The 24,674-nt window shown below is 41.4% G+C and overlaps 1 protein-coding gene across 4 annotated transcripts in view; it reads left to right on the top strand.

The window, feature by feature from the left end:
- MPP7 (MAGUK p55 scaffold protein 7) overlaps nucleotides 1-24,674 on the top strand; it is a 681,636-nt gene that overhangs the window by 572,840 nt on the left and 84,122 nt on the right. For all 4 annotated transcript variants that reach the window (XM_063922017.1, XM_063922018.1, XM_063922019.1 and 1 more), the window contains one exon: nucleotides 2,600-2,770. In XM_063922017.1, the coding sequence (XP_063778087.1) occupies nucleotides 2,600-2,770 (171 nt within the window). The remainder of the gene's footprint in view (nucleotides 1-2,599; nucleotides 2,771-24,674) is intronic.

Here is a 24,674-nt window from a genome sequence, read left to right as displayed (position 1 = left end):
AGGCAGCAAGACCATGTAGAAGGCTGTTACTCATCATAAGCAAAGTGTTGGAGGTTCTTGAAAGGTGTCATATGGTTGATTTTTACTTTTTTTTTTTTTTTTTATTATTATTATTATTATTATTGGTAGAAAAATTATAGCCAGCAAGTTATAGTCTTTCCAGCATTTTGGGGTTCATTAAAATTTTTCATGTGATTTTCCAGTGTTTTTATACACATTTGTACAAATCAATCCATGGTTCAGAAATCCCTCTCACATCAGTACCACACCTCTGCATACATGTCCCACACCACTTAACTCATTTTTGAGCTTTTTAGATAAAATCACCTGAAAAATTACATATCTTTATTGGCCAAATTATACTACAATATATAACCTCTCCAAGTGATCATTCATTGAGAGATGTGTACCTGAGGGTCTGCATTGTATCCTGACATTTTTACCTTAAAATATAGGTTCCCCTACCAATTCACCTGCTCAGGGGGTTTGCACAAAAAAATTAAAGTTTTCTGGTAAAATGCATTGTGAATTTACAATTGAATTGCAAGGGAAATTTGCGGTGTGAATTTGCAGTGAAAACGGCTGGCAGAGCCATATCGCTCCTAACAGAATCAACCTCTAACAGTTGCTTTGTCTGGTGGCTCTTCATATACAGGCTACGTAGAGAGGCTAATGCTGGGCATACACTGTGAGATAAAATGTCTGTCAGACAGATAGACATATTTTGCAGGATGTAATGGTGTCCAGGATCGCTGGAGGTGCGAGATACCAGCTGATCTCAGACTTTTTGTTTAAAGTGGCAATCACTTTTTAAGTCATGGTTTTGCCTTGTAAGTGATTGCCCCTTTAAAAAAAGTCAGATCTGCCGGCATCTCACACCTCCGGAAATCTCAGACTCCATTACATCCCACCACTTATCTGACATGCTGACACCATCAAATGTCACGGCCATACAGTGAGAAATCTCGGTGTATGGTCCCGATATCTGCGCTCCTCCCCTGCGGTAAATACATTTCCCTGTTTCTACCCTGTGCAAGTACAGGGGAAATGTCGGACGATCGGCAGCCGTTCAATATCAGATCTTTGTGATGTGCTGGATAATTTCACCATGTCTGACAGATTGATAAATACTGCTTGGCCGCGGCTATACACTGTACAATTATCTGCTCGATAAGATGATTACTTGCTGATTGGGATGATAATTCAACATTGTATGCCCAGCTAAAGTTCTAGATGGATTAAGATTATAGAACAGTGGGGCAGATGTATTAAGCCTGGAGAAGTGATAAAGCAGTGATAAGTGCAAGGTGATAACGCACCAGCCAATCAGCTCCAATATGTAAATCTGCAGTTAGGAGCTGATTGGCTGGTGCATTATCACCTTGCACTTATCACTGCTTTATAATTTCTCCAGGCTTAATACATCTGCCCCACTGTTTCTCAAACACAGTTTTCATAGAACCCTAATAGTGCAAGTTTTCCAGATCATCTAGCTGGAGCACAGATAACACAATACTGTAGATCTCCAGGTGGCACTCATTTTTCCCGAGGAAACCCACATCCACTGTTATGATTCCATGAGGACCAAGTTTGAGAAACACTTTTATAGGTCAATACATTAGATACATGTCACCAAAGACTCTACATGCACTTTGGCATCAAAGATTAAACATGTATCCACATTCAAATTGAAACAGTGTGTACATTTTTATCAACACAACTCCAAAATCTTTCTTTACTTGCTTTTTTTTTTTCATTATATTGTTTGTGTAATAAATACCCTGTTATACACTATTTGTTTTGTTTTTCAGCAAGGCTTTTATATAATCCAGAATAATTTTATTGTGCTTGAGTACAATGCAGATCAGCTCTGCGCATTGGTTAAAATTGCTCGCACAGAGCAGTTTTGTGTCATATCCAATGGGCAATAGAATTAAACATCTCTGTCTATACTATATGAAGACTTGGATAAAAAACACAGATTGAAACATAAATGATAAAGTAAAACATTTAGCAGAAGTTGTAGGAGGGAATGTGTAAAGGATTTGTGTAGTGTATTTGAAGAGCGTCCTATGTCTTCATATTTGTTATACAGAATGTATTATTTTTGCAAGCTACTGTATATAAGGGACTCAGCCTTGAATGGGCGAATGTAAAATCTGTTATGCTTCTTGTAAAAGGTAACCATTTCACATGTACCTCTTATTACACACTAAGTGGCTTTTCGGAGTATAAGTGCATCTTTAAAACCCTTACCGCTATAAATGAGGCAATATTTGGTTTATGTTCGCACTATAAAATTGTAGCACAGATTCTACACAATTCTGCAGTTCCATAAGTCCTGTTTTTCTAATGCTGTCTGGGATTTATAGTCAGCTTTTCACTGATCTGGACATGAATAAGTAATCGCTCAGCAGGCGCTTTTAAACTGTACATAAGTAAAGCAGTCTCTGCTATACATTTTTTGGGGTTAGCCTATAATGATTTCTGTGCTGTAACATTTGTTAAAATATTTATGAATATTATACTTATGAAATGGCGCTGCCTGAACAGGCTACAGACATCCAGTTCTGATCTGAAAAATGTGTTTTTGTTTCAGCCGGGTTTAGAAGAAGTTTTCGTCTCAGCAGGAAGGATAGAAAAACAAATAAATTCATGTATGAATGTAAGAAGAGCGACCAATACGATACAGCAGATGTTCCGACCTTTGAAGAGGTGGCATTGTATCAACGGCAGCCTAATGAAAAATACAGGCTGATAGTCTTAGTTGGTGAGTATGGATCTCTGCATAAGACATGCTTTGTTAAAACTCTGCAAACATTTTTTTAAGCCGGTTGCTCGGAACCTTTGCTATGATGTCAAATATTCAGTTGCTGCATCTGCTAATAATTTTCCAGCTTTTTTCAATTTTCGAAGTTAAGGATTCAAATGTTGGAGCACTAAAAGGCTTTGGGTGTTTATACAGCCAACATAATGTCACATTGTAACTTGGAAAGTTTTGAGTAAACCACAAATAACAAAATTTCAAACTGATAAGCAGTAATGCTATAGGGCCTCTGTTTATTCTGCTTAAAAATATGATTAGGTGTTGAAATCTAATCTTGTAATAATAGACGCAAGAACGTTTTGCCACGGTCCGGGTTATCTTTACAGAGATGTTTCCCGACTCCAGGGTCTAAGCTGGATAGAGCGTTTTTTTTTTTTTTATTGCAATGCTTGGTCGCAGTAATCTCCTCAATAGTATTCAGATGGAGTCGGAAATAATGGGTGAAGTGGATCTGGATTTCTCAAACGTAGCTTTATTTATCAAGGAGAAACAAAGGGAGTAAAGGGAAAATATTAAAATAATCTATTTTAATATCTGTGCAAGACAGTAAACTTGATAATGACTCAACCATGGTCTTGGCTGACACTTAACATTTCAGTCCTTAACCATTAGGTAATCATGTTTAGAGTTTTCCAGTACTGTAATTACATTGTAATCCTAATCAGTTATGAAAAGCCACATTTTCCATATTACAGATTACATACTACCTAAAAGACAGTTATTTTATATTGTGTTTATTTTGTATTGCAGTTTGTATTGTTGCATGCCTTTATATATTTTTTTTCCATGCTATTCTGTCTGTCTCCTGGGCGCTAACAGGATTTAGTAACTCCTAAAGTATTTAAGGTCTCTTAGAAGCCAGTGTATAGAGATAGCCAAGGTAACAAAAGTTTATTTTTAATTATGTTGATAATGTTCTTGACAGTTTACAGTCAAATCCACTTATTAGAAGTCTTTGTGAATCAACTTTTTTCTTAAGAATTTATTTATGTAAATCTCAATTGTTGATATTAAAGAGACCCGTTACAAGATTCAACACTGGATTTTGTTTGCTTAATACATAGTGTCTTTTGCACTATTCGTTCAATTAAAAAAATAATGATGATGATTCTTTGACCCCATTAGCAAAGGAGACATCATGTAATGCAACATGCTCTACAGTATGTGTTATGATGTCTGCCAGGCCACCTTTTGCAATAGCTCAGACAGAGTATAATTACTGTACAACATAGGGGAAACAGACCCAGGAGACAGTGTAATTTGTGATGTCAGCCAGTCTCGTCTGCAAAGCTGTGCCCCATATATTACATGTTCTGTTCAGAACATGGAGGAACCACATTTTTATTTTTGTTTAATGCCTTCTACGTTTGTTTTGCTTATGACATTGTGCACTAACTCCATACACAATAAGCAAACAAAGGGCCCGATTCAGACCTGAACGCTGCTGTGCGTTTCCGGACAGTGGGTGATTATCGATAGACTGCGCATGTGCATCACCAAACAACAACAGGCATCACCGAACAGCGACAAGCTGGTGCGAAAAATTTCAATCGCACAGCCATTCGCATGCTGATTGACGGGAAGAGGCCATTTGTGGGTGGTAACTGACCGTTTTCTGGGAGTGTCAGGGAAAACTCAGGCGTTCCCAAGCGTTTTCAGGGAGGGTGTGTGACTTCAGCTCCGGACCTTATCAGCCTGTTCTCATAGCACTGTAGGAGTAAGTCCTGGGCTGTCACCAACTGCACACAGTGGTAAATACATTCCATGGTGAGTGTGATGCGAATGGATTTGCAGCTGTCCACTGACTGAGGGATATTTGTAGCACGGCGTACATATGCGATCGCACACTTGCACGCGCAAATTTACACTCCCCTTGGGCGACGACTGTCTGAACTCAGGACAGCAAAATTTGCATCCCAGCGATCAGATTTGAATTTGGCCCATAACCCACTGTAAAGCATGGTGACTGAATATGCTTCACAAAAATCAGTCAGGTGGTCCTTAAGCCACACCCATTTTGTGATACTATTTGTAATGTGGAACAATAAATGTGTTTTGCAAATAACAATTGTGGGGGAAAAAACACACCTTTTTTCCTCCACCATACACAGTTACACCCACAAGTTATGTGAATCCGTCCCAAAAAGTGTGTTATGGGTCAGTAAGTTATGTCGCCTCAGTAATTTCACCTTCTCATTTCCTGGCAGTTCACCCAGAATTAACATGAAAGTGTTTTTATAGCACCATATTACAATGATACCATTTCTGCAATGGATATTCTAATGAAGAGCTACAGTTCTTGAGCCACAAAGGTTGTGAGCAGAAATTAGCCAATAATTAGGTGACCTATAATGTAACAGCAGTCAGAATAAATAGATCTGCAGTCACCTAACAAATGAAAATTCTTGGAAACCAGTGTCACATGTCATGGACAGCAATTTAAAGTGATATTATACGTGCTGGTGAAGTTTAATAGGTGATAGAAAATGTTCTGGCATTTGCAAAAAAAAAAAAAAGATAATGTTTCAGACAATGCACATTTCCACCTTTGTTTTTGTTAATTAAAAAAATAATTGTAACAATGTGGGATAATGACAAATAGGGTTTCATAGATTCATGTTGAGTGTTGGCCAGGATTTTTTTTTCCATGGGCTCTGTATTTAACGTTTACAAACCATATGTTAAAAAATGTTTTCTATATTTGGTAAATTTGCATAGTAAGCTTCAGTCTCACATATAGGGCGGGATGTAATGAAGTCCGAGTTTGGCGACTGTGGCAAACTCGGATGTCTTTTTAAAGGGGCAATCAAGTACAAGGCATGGTTTAGACTTGTACATGACTGCCCCTTTAAAAAACAGTCCGAGTTCAGCCGGCATCTCGCACAGCCACCGAACTCCGACTTCATTACATCCCGGCAATCATTTTTTTTTAAATCAGGGGTTGCTACTTATGGTCCTCTAGGCACAGTAACAGTCCATACTATATTTGAGCACATGTGACTTAATACCTCAGTTATTTTGATTTAACCATTGTGGATATCACGAAAACCTGAACTGTTAATGTGCTTTGAGGACCGAGGTTGGGAAACACTGCTTTAAATAGTAAGTTACAGTAACCTTTAAGCATTTGACAGGTTTTTTTTTTAATGCGATCCTCTTACAAATAAATTTCTCCTTTTCAAAATCTCTCTGAATGGTGCAAAAGTAGCCCTCTGCATGTCATGTAATATAAACAGGGTTAGGGTTTTACATAACACAGAGCAGGCAGCTCTCTTAGGGGTGTCCAAAGCAATTTTGCTCATGACATCATATGCCATGCTGCTGTGGTTTTGTAGCCCAAAACACTCTGCATAACTGTAAGTAGTTAATAGCAGCTTTAAGAAACAAACCATGGAAAAATTCTCCCTTTCGTCCATTTTGTTGTTGACCTAAGTATACGTAAAAGTCCTTCAGGCGCCACCACTTCCCAAGTAAAGTGGGCAGTCTAGGTGACAGAGCGATTTGCGCTGAATCACATCGTCGTAGCCATGTCCCCACCATGTATATATATATATATATATATATACACACACACACACACACACACACACACACACACACACACACACACACACAAAAACATACACTTTTCAATGCCGGGAGGGGTGGCAACCAGAAAGTTGGCAAGTATGGTTTAAACATATATAACAAAAAAATGCAATTTGTACTGCCTACTTATTAGCTATAAGGCAACCTTCTGCTCAGCATCATATATAAATCAGTAAATTTGGCAGCTAGAATGCTGTACAGAATTCAATACTTTTGTCAGTATTTCCACTTGCTTTGATTGACAGTAGACATTGAGTTATGAAGGCTGCAACTTGATAACACTTTATTAGCTTTCATTCATACTCCTTTTCCACTAAAGTCATGGGTCTGACCCGGGATTTGGAACACTGTTCCAAGCCAGGTCAGACCCGAGACATGACTTCCTTTCCACTGCGGCGCGACCCAGTTATATCCCGAGTCGGCGCCGTTTACACGACACCCGTGTGCAGTGTCTTCTGGCCAGTGCTTGGAGTGACGTCATCTCCAAGCGCTGGGAAAACCAGCAGATCGGGACCCTCGGGGCATGTCCTCAGTCCTGTTAGGCTACGGCCCCAATTTGAAGGTACCCACCATCACGCTGGGGGCAAGCCCAGCACTCTGGAAGCTGCTGGGCCGCCCCCAGCCTCCGGCACACACTTTCCCGGCCAGCACTGCTGTCTGCATAGTAGGACATACAGCAGCGCTGACAGCATGTGCTGCCCCCCCCCCCCGACCGCCCGCAGGACACTGCAGTCAGGGAGGTATGGGCTCTAGGCATGCTGTAAACGTGTCCTGAGTCGGGTGACCCTGATAACCCGTTTACACTACACCTTTAGCCGGGTCATTCCTGGGTCCAACCCAGGTAGCTACCCGGGTAGGATTCCCGGGTCACTTGACCTGGGTTTTTTCTGAGGGAGCAATTTCCACTACCAAAAAACCCGGGTCGATGCGTGCAAAAACCCGGGTTTTTTTGAGCTAGTGGAAAAAGGGTATCATTGATAAAGGCAAAATTAATGCTGTACTGAAACAATTCTTTGTTTATTCTGGGAGAAGATATCATTTATTAACTACAGAGCATTGGCTTGTGGCACAACCGTACAATATGAATACAATTCATTGATAATTATTCATTATTTTTTTTCACAGATTCTCTTACTGTCATTTTGTGTATATTACGTTGTTTCCTTGTGCTGTAAGTTATGAGATCTCCGGGAGTAGTAGATTGCATTGGAGTATATTTGTGGTGTGACCTATAGCAGCTCATCAGGTTTGGATGAATTTATTAGTGCTGTTTTTAAAAAAATGAAAGCAGCTTCTGGTTGTTATGGCAACACCATCATTTTACCTGGCACTAGTTTTTATAAAATCCCAATATATCATTATGTCTTGCTCTCAGAGGGTTGGGCGTTCTGTTCTTTTATGCTGCTGCTGTGCTTGTTCCTCTTTCACCTATTTCTTCTTCTCTGTCAACGTATATATGCTCAGAAATCATTGTTAAGTCAGAGAAATGTCCTTTCTGCACGTCTGCAATCTATCTTTACCTGTGTGGACCACGTACTGCATGATCATTTCCGTGTTCACACGCTGGTGATAAGATCTGCGCACTCTGGGGATGCTTAGTGTTTACCACAGTGGAGCTGCAGACAGATGTTGGGAGCACTTCTTACATTTTTCTACATGCTCAACCATCCATAACGAACAACATCCAAAGTGTCAGTGATATCTGTCGGGATTAGCAGTCAGCGCTTGGTGAATAGTCCATGTAATTTGCCTTATGTAAGGGACGTTTCTCCTAGTGAGCACAATTGTTCAAAATGTCTTAAAGCTGTTTCAGGCCAGAGCTTTGCTTTATGTGGAGTCTTTTTGCAATACACTTTTTTCCACTTTATTTATACCACTTTTCATTTATACTACTTTTCATTTAACGCTTTTGATAACGGGGAGTGTGTTGTAGACGAAACGCATGTTGCGGACTTGGTCAAAATTCGTGTGTATGTGATCCCGAATTGGGTGCTCAGAAATATTATGGAATAATACCGAAATCCATACATGTGCCAGTATGTAGAGTTGCATGCTTCTTGTAGTGCTCCCATTGCTGTATACTTGTTTTGTTAATTATCATCATCATCATCTGAGAGCACTTCACTGGCCTTCATTTGGGATACGGTCATTAGGTCGACAGTCATTAGGTCAACATGGTCATTAGGTCGACATGTACTAGGTCGACAGCTCAAAAGGTCGACATTAGTTTTTCACATTTTTTAAACATTTTTGGACTTTTTCATACTTTACGATCCATGTGGACTACGATTGGGAACGGTAACCCGAAGCATGGCGAGCGAACACTGTGCACTAATTGGGGTTCCCGGTCACTTTACGAAGAAAACGACACACAAAAAAAAAAGTAAAAACACTCATGTCGACCTTTTGACCTGTCGACCTAGTACATGTCGACCTAATGACCATGTCGACCTAGTGACCTTGTCGATCTAATGACTGTCGACCTAAGTTGTGTTGACCCAACGACCCATACCCCTTCGCTTTATGCAAATTATACACCTGGAATAAGGTTATTTATGCTTATGGCAAACTCTGCATGGCTACCGAACTCTGTCTACCTGGAAATACTGAGTTACAGTCCAGTGACCCAGATGCCCACGGCTCACACTTGCATGGGCAGTGCAGAATCATGCCAGATATGCTGCACACACAGGCCTACATTCAGCTCTGCATCCGGTCCTATATGTGCTAGTCTGACACATTTGTGTTATGTGCGCACTAGAAGAAAAAGAAAAGGCCCCATCACCTTGATGTCACTAATATTGAATTCAATAATTGTGAGTGGCAAGGCAATATTTACCCATATATGAGAACCAGATCTGCATACTGTACTTCCCACCTGTCCCAATTTGAGAGCTCTGTCCTGATTAGTCAAGGAGGTTAGGAGTCCGTGACACGTGTTCTCACGTTCTCCTTGTGTGTGCACCACCACTGGTTGCCCATATTTCCAGATCCCAGTGTAAAAATATGAGTGGTATGTATCTGCTGTGTAGATGGGAGTTGCCCAGTCTCTGTGTCAGGGGACTAGTTGGGATCCCAGAATTAGATATGCAGTACATACTATTGGAGACCACCACTTTTAGTGTCCCTGGCAATTTTGGAAATCGGCCATTCACCAAAGGCGAAATTGGCCCCAAAAATCGATCCCCAACCCGAAAAGATACCAAACAAAATATAAAACAGATGTAGGGAACACATCGATGAGAAAAACTAAAAACAGGAGATTTACTAACGGTTAGTTCGAAAATTGACAGACAGAATAACCAACCAATAGACTAATAAGTGACAGGCATTTTTGACTTCTAAAACACATTCTATTGGCTAAAGCGCAACTTCGGACCATCTGCGAGGCCATCAGCACTGATGTTACTCACATTGGCCCTTGCAGCTATGTAGCTGATGCCGGGAAGTCTGTATCAGAGGACGCGGAGCCCAGAAAATTTGGGAGGCACATCCCCGTTTTCAGGAACAATACACAGCTACACCCACTCCTTGCCCCCAAACGGCCATATCCTGACAATCAGGCTGCGACTCAGGGGGGCACTGCATGCGATATGCTAAGAATGATCCTGCACAGGCGCCACACCATCAAAGATGTACAGTATGCAAACCATCGGATTAGTGTACTGTGCATTTTTTAATAATGCCCTATGGCAGTTCAAGGCTATGCAGTGCCGGGCACTTTCCTGCGGTATGCCAGTCACCACCTTACTGAAAAGACCCAGGAGGCAGAATTAGAGGAATCATATCAATAGAAAATCAGCAGGAAGTGATACTCTGTTTTTGGTAGTTTTGGGGGGGGTTTTGTTTATTTTTATTTATTTGTTTTATTTATTTTAGGTCTATTTGCAGTCGATTTTGATTGGAACTGACAAAAACAACAGACTTTATACTACAAAAATCAACCGACATCGCTGTCAAATTTAAAATTGACTGTTAGTAAATGTACACTTTTATTTAGACTCTGAAACATGGCATTGATGTCGGTCCATTTTAAGTTTGATCTAAAAATCTCTCTAGTAAATATACCCCTTAGGGGTATATTCAATTAGTGCCAAATTTTCCGGCAGTTGGAAAAACAGCACTAATTCGACCTGTGGGTATTCAATAGCGGCTGTTTTCGACTGTTTTTGGTCCATTTTCGCTCATGCCTTTTCGTTGTTGTTTTTTTTTGTGAGTTGGCATGAGCGAAAAACGGACCTAAAAACGGTCAAACACCTGCAAATTCGACAAAATGCATGTATCGGCGGTGAATTCGCCAACACGCATGGTTTTCGCCCATGCCTGATTTTTCGTCCAGTCGAAAAAACAACATGGGCATTGAATAGGTCAAATGTCGATTCGACCTAAAAACGGGCGAAAAGTGCAGTTTTATCGACTGGTTGAAAAAATGGCACTAATTGAATACCTCCCATAGACTTTGAGGTTTTCAGGTTATAAAATGAAGATCTGAGATCATCTGTTACATTTAAATGATGTCAAATTTTATTTTTGCCAAATTCAGAAATCTCTGCAGCACTTCCAACTTTTGTACTTTTACCTAGCGTTTGTACCCCAGTGGTTGGTAGGTTTGTTCTTTCTAATGTTCAAATTAACAACCTTTCTTGTTGTAATATTAGTGTATCTCTAGTAAAGGGACCCGCATATGGCCTGGTCACCTCAGTCTGTCTGCTGCTCCACCCCCCACTCTGTCCTACCATGTTCCCTCTGTGTCCAGTCTCCACCCTATCCTGCCCTCTCTTGCTTCGCTCTATCACTCCAGCCTCTTTGTGCAGCTTCACTGTACCAAACCCATTCCTGGCATGTCCTCATCCTCTCCGGTTAGGCTCTATCCCGTTATTCTATTACTCCCATTATTATTTCCATTATTCTAGCAGTGAGAACCATTAAAGGGGCGGTATGTGCCCTGGTTCTCATTGTGCATGCATGTTGGAGGAAGAGCAGACCTTTTTTATTTATACTTATTATTTTATCAAAACACAATATTGTTAATACTACAGGCTGGCAGCAAAAATAGTCCTCTTAATGCTTGCCAGCCATTCATGGAAGCCATTACGCATCCATGATACTGACAAGGCAGTGACGATAAGTTGACCGCGGCAGTGATTGTACTGCAACCGTCCTTGTTTTATCGGCTTCATATATAAAGGCATATGTCCACTAATATTGCTTATGTGAATCATACCATGTTCATTTTTGCAATAATAATATTGTAATTTTTGCAGTTTTTTTTTTTTTTTTTTACTAAATGATAGCATTTTTGTACAGTCACATCAATTTACAATTGATGAACTCGCATTACGGTCATGTACTGTCAAGGAACAATGGGCCTAATTCAGACCTGATCGTAAATGTGCTAAATTTACGATCATTCCCACAGGCATGTGGAGGGACGCCCAGCACAGGGCTAGTCTGCCCCGCATATCAGGCTTGACTCCCCCGCACAAATACAAAAGCATCGCACAACGGCAATGCTTTTGTACTGGAAGAGTAGCTCCCTGCCAGGAGCTACTCTTCGCTGTGAGGGTCGCAGTGGCTGCATGTGATGTCATGCAGCCGCCGTGGCCTGCCCCCCCCCCCTAAATGCCGTCCAAACGCCGCCGACCAACCCCCTCCCGCCCAACGACCCCCTCTGCCTGTCAGTCAGGCAGAGGCGATCGCAGGACTGAGACAGCCGTCGGCAGTCTGGCATGTGCCGGCGCACTGCGGCGCAGGCACATGCGCAGGTCAGACCTGATCGCTGCTGTGCGAAAACGCACAGCAGTGATCAGGTCTGAATTAGCCCCAATGTGCAGTGTACGACAGATTTATTCCATCAGTTAGAACACATACTTTAATCATGTCTCTTTCACATATAACATTTCCGCCAGAAACTATAATGTCCAAATTCAATTAGCTCCGTTAAGTTGAGGGTGAACAAGGTAGTCATGGGCTCCTTTTTCGCCTGAAGCTTTTCAATACAGCCCTTTTGCACCCGATCCCCATTAATGGGAGTTAATGCATGTTAACGGGTGTTAACACACAGAACCCATTAAAAGTTCACAGATTTGTGCATTAACAGCAGGCATTCCCAACCACGGTCCTCAAGGCACACTAACGGTGCAGGTTTTAGTGATATTCAGGCTTCAGCACAGGTGACTTAATTAGTAGCTCAGTTATTTTTATTTAACCATCTGTGCTGCAACCTGGATATCACTAAAACCTGCACTGTTGGTGTACCTTGAGGACCGTGGTTGGGAATGCCTGATTAACAGAGTCGCGGCACCTGCTAACCCCCTAGTTTTATTTTGTTTTTTGTTTTTTTGCGTCATTAAAAAAATCCTGTATAAATGCTGCCTGTGGGCTCACTTTGGGGCTAATTGAGTAGCCCCAGATGATCAATTAGGCCATGGTAAATTACTGCGGCTAATTGAATTATACCTCTTATTTCATTTTTGCTGTCTACATCTCATAAACGTAAAAAAAATGTATTTTTTTTTTTTAAAGTATTGTAGTGAGTGGTCCACTCTGTAATGTGTATGGTCAGCTTTACTCCACGCTTGTCTTCTTTTTGAAGTCTGAGTCTTTATTGTATACAGACATGGTTCAGTTCTTGTATATATATTCCATTTGCATATAAAAAGTTGTAAAATTAATTCAGAGTTAAGAATGCTATTCAAAAGTAATCCTGCAAGGTGGACCAGAGGATACAGAGAAACAAAAGTTATATCACACCAAAAAGTAAACGCTTTAGGAGTCATATCAGGTGTTTATTTCTACTCCCAGGTATCAGGTATGGTCTCCCAATGTCCTGTGATTGAGACATCGTAAAGAAGCTACAGTTTGGGAGATACAGTATGTAATAAATGCATTATCCCATAACTACTGAAAATGTACAACTTTATTTTGACTTTGTAAACTGCATAACCAGACTTTTTATGTAAAGAATAAGTTGTGCATTGTCTGTGCTGTGCCACAGTCCTTCCATGAATTATGTATATAACACAGGGGTTTGGGTTATGAAGTTCTTGAGTAAAGTTCTCCCAGTGGACCATGGAGGAGGTTAAGGGTAACTTTAAAGGAAAAGAATGAGATTTAAGACATACGTGCTAAATTCTTGCGAGCTGGATCCAGCTTCTAAGCTTGCATGCAGTTGCAGTGTTTATACTGAGATCAGATGTGTTTTCATACTATTTCAGTTAGTCCTTGCAAAGCAAAGACAATGTTGAAAAAAGAAGCTGTGAACACTGGATTTGTGTTAACCAGAGTGTTTATTCTAATGTATTCAGCCACTTAAAACGACACTGCTGCAGAGAAGTGTTTCCCGCGGCTTCCACAGAGAGGCTCAGAGTCATTCATTATGAACTTGCCACAGCTGAAGAAATACACTCCGGTTTCAGCAGCTCTTAGAACATTTAAACAGAGCTAAGTATAGGGGAAAGTTGAACAATATTAGCAAGCATTACCGTTTTTTGATGGAAATCCATCCACTTTTCTATTCCTCTCTACCATACCTGTTGCCACTACATCAGCATATGTTCACAGCTCTGGGGGTTATTGAATTAGGCTGTTTTTTTCACCTCAGCGAAAAAACTTAACTTCGCTATTTTTTGGGGGCGAATATAGATTCGCCCTATTCAATAGCAGGGCCATTATTTCACCTAAGCGTAAAATTTCAGCAGGAGAGAAAAACGTGTAGATTGGTGAATCCACATGTTTTTACACTTGTGCCGGTGAAAACGGCCCACAATTTTGAGGCATTTTTCGCCAAAGCCTTTTCACTTAAAAAATAAATAAAAAAGAAGTGAAAAGGCATTGGCTAAAATGCCTTCAAATGGGCAAAAACGGCCCGCAATTGAATACGCAAGGGGGTGAATTCGTTAGCTCCGAATTTGTCCGAGCTAATTGAATATCCCCATATGTGTCATTTGTTTTTCCTGTAAACTATTTGCCACTTTAAATCTAGTGATTATCTCCCTGGAACCGCATCGGCTCAGTCGCGGGCTATTGCATTTGGCCCTTGGCTTTTCTATAGAATACATTTCAACGGTAGACTGACCAACTCAGCGTAAAGGAACTTTCTGTAGAGAAAAAGTATGGTCTGTTGTACACTCGGCCACGAAAGTGTTAATTGAATGAAAGATGGATACATTTTATAAGCAGTATTGCCTGCCACATTGGGTGAGATTTACTGTTTCACAAGCAGAAATCTGACATTCAGGCTGGAGCATAGCAGATCTATTGCGTAGGTGTTATACTGTGTGATCATTAGTGTGAATAGACAAGTGCTTCTTTTTTATTTCTTTTGTTTAAACTAGTCCTTATATTTCATCATTCATATACCTCCTCCGAATTGCTGGCCACCACAGCTTTTAGGTGCTAAACCCAGCCTCATGTGCCTTAAAAGATCTTTACAAAAGCCTCATTTGGTTACAATTTGTTCCACTCAGCCAAAACACGTCCCTGAGTTTTGTTCTAACCGACACACGATCTCGCTGCACATTAACGGGGATAGTTTCTTTCGCAGGATAAACTCCAAGCCAGTAACACTTTATGTGGAGGTCTGCATTGTTCTTACAGTGACTGGAGGGGAGAGAGATTATAAGCCCCACATTCTTCAATCACAGGCACTTACACTTTATGGCCTTTTCTCCACCTCTGGAGCACAGCGTATTTACAAGTCATGCTTCTAGGCAGAAGGCAGAGTGGAATCAGGCCTCCACATACTAATTAGCACTATGCTGTAAGACACCTTCCAGTGTTGAGAGACATTTTACAAGCTATTAAAAAGAAGTGTCTTCTGAATCACAGCCAGATGTTTTCTAACACAGCCTATAGAAACACGCAAACTTATTAAACCGAGCCGCGCTTTCTGCCTCACTAGCTCTTGGCATACACATGTGTGCTACATTTTTATATTAATAAAATAGATCTTCTTTGTTCTTGAGTATTCCACAGTACACTATATTCCTATTGTATTTGGCTGTCTCTGCAATTATATAAAGACCTTAAGGTGTTTGGAACAAGGTGATTGCACTGCTCCGATTTCTACCTTCCGTGCACAAGCAGGAATCTACTACGTACTGGTTAAGTAATGCTAGAATTTCTGGAGACTGAATCAAATGCTGACGTAGCCATTGTGGCAAGGCTCGTTATAAATAATAATAAATGCCCATAAAATGAAGTAATGTTTGGACCTGTTTCTTCATCTGTGAGAAATCTTAGTGTCTACCCTTTGTAGATGCATTAAAACTGAACCTAGTGTATGATTCGATTTTACTTGCATGACCTGAGATATATTAAAAAATATGTTATGCCAGTACCTTTATTTGTACTTATTTAGAGATCTTAACAGAGGAGTAACTAAAAGCATTTAAAATGTGAGACTGCAAATTCAACTCTCTATAGCGAGAAATATTTATTATTTGGTGATTAACATATATATATATATATATATCCCATCCCTTTACACTCCCACCTGTCCTCTTCGCTCTGCTAATGCACGCCTGCCGACAGATTACTTCCTCCCACTCCTACCTTCAAGATCTCATGTGCTGCTCCCTTTATGTGGAGTTCCCTACCTCTCCACCTCAGACTCTCCACCTCTCTACAAAACTTCAAACGGGCTCTCAAGTCCCATTTCATCACCAAACCCAGCCATCTCCCATACTAACCCTCTGTTCCACACTCACTGTCTAACCCATCTGTGTCACCCCTGTCTGTCTGCCCCTCCCCTTTAGAATATAAGCTCTCACAAGCAGGGCCCTGAACCCTCATGTGCTTATCCTTCTCTTACTTAAACCATCCTCAATGGCATCTAATCCTGCGGTTCCCTTGCCACACCTGATACTTATGTCAGTGTTTATGTAACCTGTACTTGTCCTATATTGTCTTTATCTGTAATTCACTATTGTCCTGTTTTGATTTTTTATTTATGTACTTTGTAATTGGGCACTGGGATCCCTTGTGGTGCGATATAAATAAAGGATAATATATATACTCGTGTATATATATAATATTGTATATAGCGCTGGTATACTTCCTTGCTGCTTTACAGTTGGGAGTGAACATTATAATGAGACGAGGCTGAGTATTAATAAACAAAGATGGCCCTTTTCCCAATCTCTCAAGCTACAGGGTATAATATAATATAGAAGTTTGATAAATAAGGGTAAGGTGCCTCATGTTGAGCTCTGTACATGCGCTGGAGCCACGCAAATGCAACTAAGGGGTCTATTTACTAAGCCTTGCAGAGAGAGAAAGTGGACAGAGATAGAGTACCAACTAACCAGCTCCTAACTGTCATGTTACAGTCTGTGCTTGAAAAATTAGTTAAGCTGATTGGTTGGTACTTTATCACCAATCAATTTAACTTTCTCTAAGGCTTGATAAATCTGGGCCTAAAAGCCAAAGACTTTGTATTGAACTGTGAGGAAGGTTTTAAAAAGCCTCATTAGTATAAGGATCTCCAAGAAATCTTCTCAGCCCCGTGGGAGGATCTGAAAAGACAGATGACAAAAGGATCAGTGTGTCATGGTATGCATACTGGGGGTCATTCCGAGTTGATCGTAGCTGTGCTAAATTTAGCACAGCTACGATCATCTTCCCTGACATGCGGGGGGACGCCCAGCACAGGGCTAGTCCACCCCGCATGTCAGTCCGGCCCCCCCTTCCCCCACACAAATACAAAAGCATCGCACAGTGGCGATGCTTTTGTATTTGTGGAGTAACTCCCGGCCAGCGCAGCTCCTGCGGCTGGCCGGGAGTTGATCGTCGCTGCCACTGGCCGCAGCGGCTGCGTGAGACGTTACACAGCCGCCGCGACCTGCTCCCCCAACAGTCCGGCCACGCTTACGTTGGCCGGACTGCGCCCCCTAAACGGCGGCTTAACGCCGCCGCCCAGCCCCCTCCTGCGCTGCGAACGCCTCTGCCTGTCAATCAGGCAGAGGCGATTGCTACTGAACGACAGCCTTAGGCCGTCTGGCATGCGACGGCGCACTGCGGCGCCAGCGCATGTGCAATTTCGACCTGATCGCTGCGCTGTGATACACTGCAGCGATAGATCGGGTCGGAATGACCCCCACTATACCTTGTCCTTAGAATAAGAGTCAATTTATATGATGTAGAGTCCAGGATACACTAACCACTACACCAGAGGCATAAAGTACAGTGCCAATAGTAAACTGTCGCTCCTGTATGGGTTTCTTTGCCTGTATGGATTTGGTGGTTTTGTCGTATGGCATACAGATACATGTAATATCTAATCATTAGCATCAGTCGCTGTGCTTTTGGAGCTTATAGTATAAGTCCCTTCTCATATGTGCACATGCGCACACACACCATTTTGGTGAAGCCATTTAACCTTCCAGGCTCCTTTTAGAATGTGGGAGGAAACTGCATCATGCAGAGGAAATCCATGCACACATTGGAAGAACATACAAACTGCACACAAGTAGGGCATTGGTTGGGATTGAACCCATGACAACAGCTATATGAAATAGCAATGGAAATATGCCCTCCTCACTGATTAGGTGCAGGGTGCTAGAGTGAACAATACATTCTTGTATTTTTCCAAAGCTCCACTCACTTCCTAAATTTCTACTTTTTTTAATAACTGAAGAGGCAAGTGGATGATTTTGTTTAATGGATCAAGGTGTTATGTGCTAGGGATCATAAGCCCAACTGTACAGTATTAAGCCTTAACAATAGATAAAATGGGGACGGATAAAGAGTGATAAATGACCAATTAACCATCTCCTAACTGTCATTTTTCAAACACAGCATGTTACATGGCGGGAAGCTGATTGGCTGGTCATTTATCACTCTTTATCTGTCTCTACTTTATCTCTTGTTAAGGCTTAATACATTTGTGCCATATTAACATATTTCCAAATGTAGTGAATATAGCGTGTAAGTAAAAAGTTTAAATAATTTATCTTCAACTCTGAGCTGGGAATTCAATTAGCCATAATTAGGGGTGTGCAAGATGTGCTGTCACATAGGGCTGCAGTTACCTGGGGGGTGGCACCATGGTTTCCCTGCGGTATGTGTATGTGGCTTGGAGGGTGCCTGGAACACTGCCGAAGCGTCCGAGGGATTAGTTCTACTTGGGATGTAGTTACATTGCCGGCAGTCGGGATACTTACCAGACCAGACAGCCCCTTCAACTAGGCGTTCCGTCACAAATTTAGGGCGGGGCCAGCACAGGGCGCACTGCAGCCCTGTTACATCACTGCTACTTATTATACCAGTTGTTCTGAACTAGGGAATTGGGCTGCTTTTTAATGCATATTTTTTATAGTTTGGTGAATAAATTGTTTTAAACGTGTCCATCTATAATTTTCCCAGCCAAGATATTTGCTAGTTGCTATATAGACTAGCTCAGTTCATCTTTTACTTCTTTTCCGTCTATGCATGGTACCTTCTCTATGTAGTTTGTATGTTCTCCTCTTGCTTGCTTGCATGGGTTTCATCCAAGTTTCTTCCCACAACCTAAAAGCATACTATTACTAGTAGGTTAATTGGCTTCTGACAAAAAATAAACCTGTGTGTGTATGTGATAGGGAAGGAATACAGATTGTACAGTAAGCTCGACTGAAGCAGGGACTATGTAAATATTCTCTGTAAAATGCTGCATAATATGTATACGCTATATACTGTAAAGGTATGTTAGGAAGTAAGAAATATATTGGTTTCCATGCATATCCATTTGTTTCATACACTTGTGACATATTTACAGCTGTTCATAAATGACCTTTTATGTTTGGAAATATTCCCTACATGTATGTATTAAAATACATGCAACATTTACAGATTTTCTGATTGGTGTACATATAAAAGCAATGGAATGAAATAGTTCTGGGATCATTACAGAGTAAGATATTTAGAAATGTACAGCTGCCCAGCACAACTTCCAACCGTCCTTTGAAGAGAGAATTATTATTCAAAGTTTTACAATTGATGAGAAAAATCAGCATCAGTATATAGGGGTATATGCAATTGCGGTCGAATTCCCGAAATTGTCGAATTCCGGGTCATTTTCGACCAAAAAAAAAATTTGCCTATGCAATTCAGTGCTTTCCGACCAAAAAACGGACTTTCAAAATTCGACTTTTTGAAATTCGAATTTTTGCAAATTCGACTTTTCTGCAATGATACAAGTGCTGCAATTCGACCAAAGCATATTCAATTCAAGTTTGGAAATTCGACAGCAGTGCTTTTAGACCGCAAATTCGTCATTTTCAATCCGCCACACTTTGGAGGGTGAAAACAATAAAAAAAAATTTAAACATGTTTTTTTTGGTGTTTTTTTTTTTTAGGAATAGCATATCTATTTATATTAGAAGGGATTAGGTACTTTTTTTTTTTTTTGGGGAGGCACAAATATTATTTATATATTTTTTTAAATATTTTTTTTTTTTTTATTGCTGGAACGGTAAAATCCTTAAAAAAAATGGCGTGGGGTCCCCCCTCCAAAGCATAACCAGCCTCGGGCTCTTCGAGCTGGTCCTGGTTCTAAAAATGCGGGGGGAAAATTGACAGGGGATCCCCCGTATTTTTAAAACCAGCACCGGGCTCTGCGCCTGGTGCTGGTGCCAAAAATACGGGGGACAAAAAGAGTAGGGGTCCCCCGTATTTTTAACACCAGCATCGGGCTCCACTAGCTGGACAGATAATGCCACAGCCTGGGGTTACTTTTATGCCGTGCCCTGCGGCCGTGGCATTAAATATCCAACTAGTCACCCCTGGCCGGGGTACCCTGGGGGAGTGGGGACCCCTTCAATCAAGGGGTCCCCCCCCCAGCCACCCAAGGGCCAGGGGTGAAGCCCGAGGCTGTCCCCCCCCCATCCAATGGGCTGCGGATGGGGGGGCTGATAGCCTTTTGTGATAATGAAAAGAATATTGTTTTTTCCAGCAGTACTACAAGCCCCAGCAAGCCTCCCCTGCAAGCTGGTACTTGGAGAACCACAAGTACCAGCATGCGGGAGAAAAACGGGCCCGCTGGTACCTGTAGTACTACTGGAAAAAAAATACCCAAATAAAAACAGGAGACACACACCGTCGACAGTAAAACTTTATTTCATACGTCGACACACACATACTTACCTATGTTCACACGCCGACATCGGTCCTCTTCTCCATGTAGAATCCAGGGGTACCTGAAAATAAAAGATCAATATACTCACCTCAACCAGGGTCCAGAGATAAATCCACGAACTTGTAGAAAAAAACAAACCGCAAATACCCGACCAAACGGACTGAAAGGGGTCCCATGCTGACACATGAGACCCCTTACCCCGAATGCAGAGAGACCTGTCAGTGACAGCTGTCACTGAAAGGTCTCTAAAGCCAATCAGGAAGCGCAACTTCGTTGCGCTCATCTGATTGGCTCTGCGCGTCTGAGCAGACAGCGCATCGCACAGCCCCGTCCATTATATTCAATGGTGGGAACTTAGCGGCTAGCGGTGAGGTCACCCGCCGGTCAGCGGCTGACCGCGGGTTAACCCCACCGCTACCCGCAAAGTTCCCACCATTGAAACTAATGGAGCGGCTTTGCGATGCGCTGTCACAGCACAGACAGCGCACAGCCAATCAGGTGAGCGCCACGGAAGTAGCGCTTCCTGATTGGCTGAAGGGACTTCAGTGACAGGAGTCACGTGATGTCCCGGGATTCGGGAGAAAGGGGTCTGATGTGAAAGCATGGGACCCCTTTCTTAGTCCGGTGGATCGGTGTTCGTTTTTTTTTTTTGCCAAGTACGTGGATTATCTCTGGACCTGGATTTACCTCTGGACGCTGGAAGGTGAGTATAATTTTTTCACAGGTACCTCGGATCGTCGGAGACCGTGGCAGTCGGCGTGTCAACATGGGTAAGTATGTGTGTGTCGGTAGTGTGTAATAAAGTTTTACTATCAAGGTGTGTGTGTACTGTTTTTATTTGGGTATTTTTCCCCCAGTAGTACTACAGGTACCAGCGGGCCCGTTTTTCTCCCGCATGCTGGTACTTGTGGTTCTCCAAGTACCAGCTTGCGGGGGAGGCTTGCTGGGGCTTGTAGTACTACTGGAAAAAACAATATCTTTTTATTATCACAAAAGGCTATCAGCCCCCCCCATCCGCAGCCCATTGGATGGGGGGGGACAGCCTCGGGCTTCACCCCTGGCCCTTGGGTGGCTGGGGGGGGGGGACCCCTTGATTGTAGGGGTCCCCACTCCCCCAGGGTACCCCGGCCAGGGGTGACTAGTTGGATATTTAATGCCACGGCCGCAGGGCACGGCATAAAAGTGACCCCCGGCTGTGGCATTATCTGTCCAGCTAGTGGAGCCCGATGCTGGTGTTAAAAATACGGGGAACCCCTACTCTTTTTGTCCCCCGTATTTTTGGCACCAGCACCAGGCGCAGAGCCCGGTGCTGGTTTTAAAAATACGGGGGATCCCTGCCCAATTTTTCCCCGCATTTTTAGAACCAGGACCAGCTCGAAGAGCCCGAGGCTGGTTATGCTTTGGAGGGGGGACCCCACGCCATTTTTTTTTCCGGGTTTTTCCCGTTTTTTCCCGTTTTTTCAAATCGCGGCAAAATCCGCCAAATCGGCCGATTTTCGCCCGCGGTTCTGGCGAATCCGTTTTTCATTGAATATGGTGAATTCCGGCAGCCACCTGCCGGAATTCACCTGGCGAATTGAGTCGAATTAAAAAACTGCGAAAAATTGCCGTGAATTGCATATACCCCATAGTCTGCGATTAAAACTGTGTGTGTGTGTGTTTTTGTGTATATATATATATATATATATATACATACATACAGGTTGAGTATCCCATAGCCAAATATTCAGAAATACGGAATATTCCGAAATACGGAATTTTTTGAGTGAGACTGAGATAGTGAAACCTTTGTTTTCTGTAGGCTCAAAGTACACAAACTTTGTTTGACACAAAAAGGTATTAAAAATATTGTATTAAATGACCTTCAGGCTGTGTCTATAAGGTTTACATGAAACATAAATGAATTGTGTGAATGTACACACACTTTGTTTAATGCACAAAGTTATTAAAAATATTGGATAAAATGACCTTCAGGCTGTTTGTATAAGGTGTATATGAAACATAAATGAATTCTGTGCTTAGACTTGGGTCCAATCACTATGATATCTTATTATGGTATGCAATTATTCCAAAATATGGAATAATCCGATATCCAAAATACTTCTGGTCCCAAGCATTTTGGATAAGGGATACTCAACCTGTATTAGATAGATAGATAGATAGATAGATAGATAGATAGATAGATAGATAGATAGATAGATAGATAGATAGATAATATAGATTGTAAGCTCCACTGGGGCAGGGACTTATGTGAATGGCCAAGTATTCTCTGTAAAGCACTGTGGAATATAAGTGCACTATATGAATAACTGGTAGTAATAATAATAGCTAGATAGATATATATATAAACAGAGATGTGGCACTCACTGCACAAATATAACTCACCCTGTTGCCGTCCAGCGCAATGTTAGGACAAATTGTATACAAAGTGGGAAAGGCAGCACCTAGGGGTTAATTGATAAATAGACGGCTCAGACATCTCTTAGGTCGACGTTTATACAGTGAAACATCGACCTAAGAGATTAATGTGGCATCTATTTATTAGTCCCTGCGTGCCGCATTACTGACTAACTATATATATGTGTGTAGGGTTTCTGATTCGGATATAAGAACATCGGATATGTAATAATTAAGAAAACCACATTGGACTTACCAATTATCCGCAATATATGGTGTCCATATCTGATGTCTGCATTTTGATTATGTCAGCCATTTGTTATTCACTGTGATTGTTGAATACTTTTATATAAATATATTAAAAAATTATTTTAAAATTAATTTGTGGTCAAATTCTGGAAGATATCATTGGGTTCAGCTCCCTTAGACACCACCCCTTTCTCTGCATATATATATATATATATATATATATATTTACATACATATATACAAATGTCCAAACCCGGCACTCACTCAGGATAGCGTGATCCTTTAATTCTAGCTTACTGGTGTGCCTTCCTGGGGATGTGCTGGCCCACCCCCTCCCGCCCAGCGACCTCCTCTGCCTGTCAATCAGACAAAGGCGATCGCCATGCGCCGTTCAGACCTGATCGACTGCTGTGCGAAAATCCACAGCAGCAATCAGGTCTGAATTAGGCCCAATATACAAACCAGTCCTCAAGGACAACTTGTCATGGAGAAATTAATTTTATGAATATGAAGATATTTTCAAGTATAACAGACAATGTGATCAAAAAATGGTTATACAATAAAAATATATGACAGACCACAAGAAACTCAATAACAAATAATACATTGGGGGGAAAAAGATAATTAAAGTAATAAAATCACAGTATTAGATGATAAAAAAATTGCTATGGCATAACTGATAAAACTTAAATTACCCACGATTATTGATCGGGAGTAATTATCTCGCCAGTTAGCCCTGATAAGCGGCGCGAGATACGGCTTATCAAGGATTAGTTTCACCTGCCTCAGGCAGGCGAAGCAGAATCCCCGAAAACAGCCCAGTTTTCACCCAAAAACGGTGTTGTCTCTACCAAAAACACACAGGTTTTACTAAACCTGTGTATTTTTGGGTGAAAATTAGTTTTTTTGCGGGTGAAAAAACATTGAAGAAACATCAGGAAAAATTTGTTGTTAATTGGCTATCCCCCTTTGTGTGTTGTACCAATATTATTGGAAATACTTGGAACCAGGAGGACAGGGGGAATATGTATAAAACCATCTAAAGATGAAATCTACATATATCTTATAACCTTGTATTAACCCTATAGTCTTCCGCGGCAGAGATGGGAGTTCTTGTCCGTGATAATATCATGTGTTCTCCACAGATTCCATTTTATAGGAGAGTAGCAAAAGTGAAAGGAAAATTGTAGATAATTAGTCACATGAAATGTCATCTATAGTTTATCAGAAAGTATGAAGGAAGATTCTGTGGTCTGATGAGACTTAGGGGTATATTTACTAATGGTCGATTTGTTATTGATAACAGATCGATGGAATTTGATCTAAATCTATATTGTGTTTCAGGGGCTAAAACACACATTTTACTAGCATTTCAAAATTATTATAAAAAATAATCTGTTAATAAATGTGTATTTCTCTAACGTCCTAAGTGGATGCTGGAGACTCCGTAAGGACCATGGGGAATAGCGGCTCCGCAGGAGACTGGGCACAAAAGTA

The sequence above is a fragment of the Pseudophryne corroboree genome, chromosome 5 (assembly GCF_028390025.1).
Source record: "Pseudophryne corroboree isolate aPseCor3 chromosome 5, aPseCor3.hap2, whole genome shotgun sequence".
Lineage (NCBI taxonomy): Eukaryota > Metazoa > Chordata > Amphibia > Anura > Myobatrachidae > Pseudophryne > Pseudophryne corroboree.
This window is presented reverse-complemented; position numbering and strand designations above follow the sequence as displayed.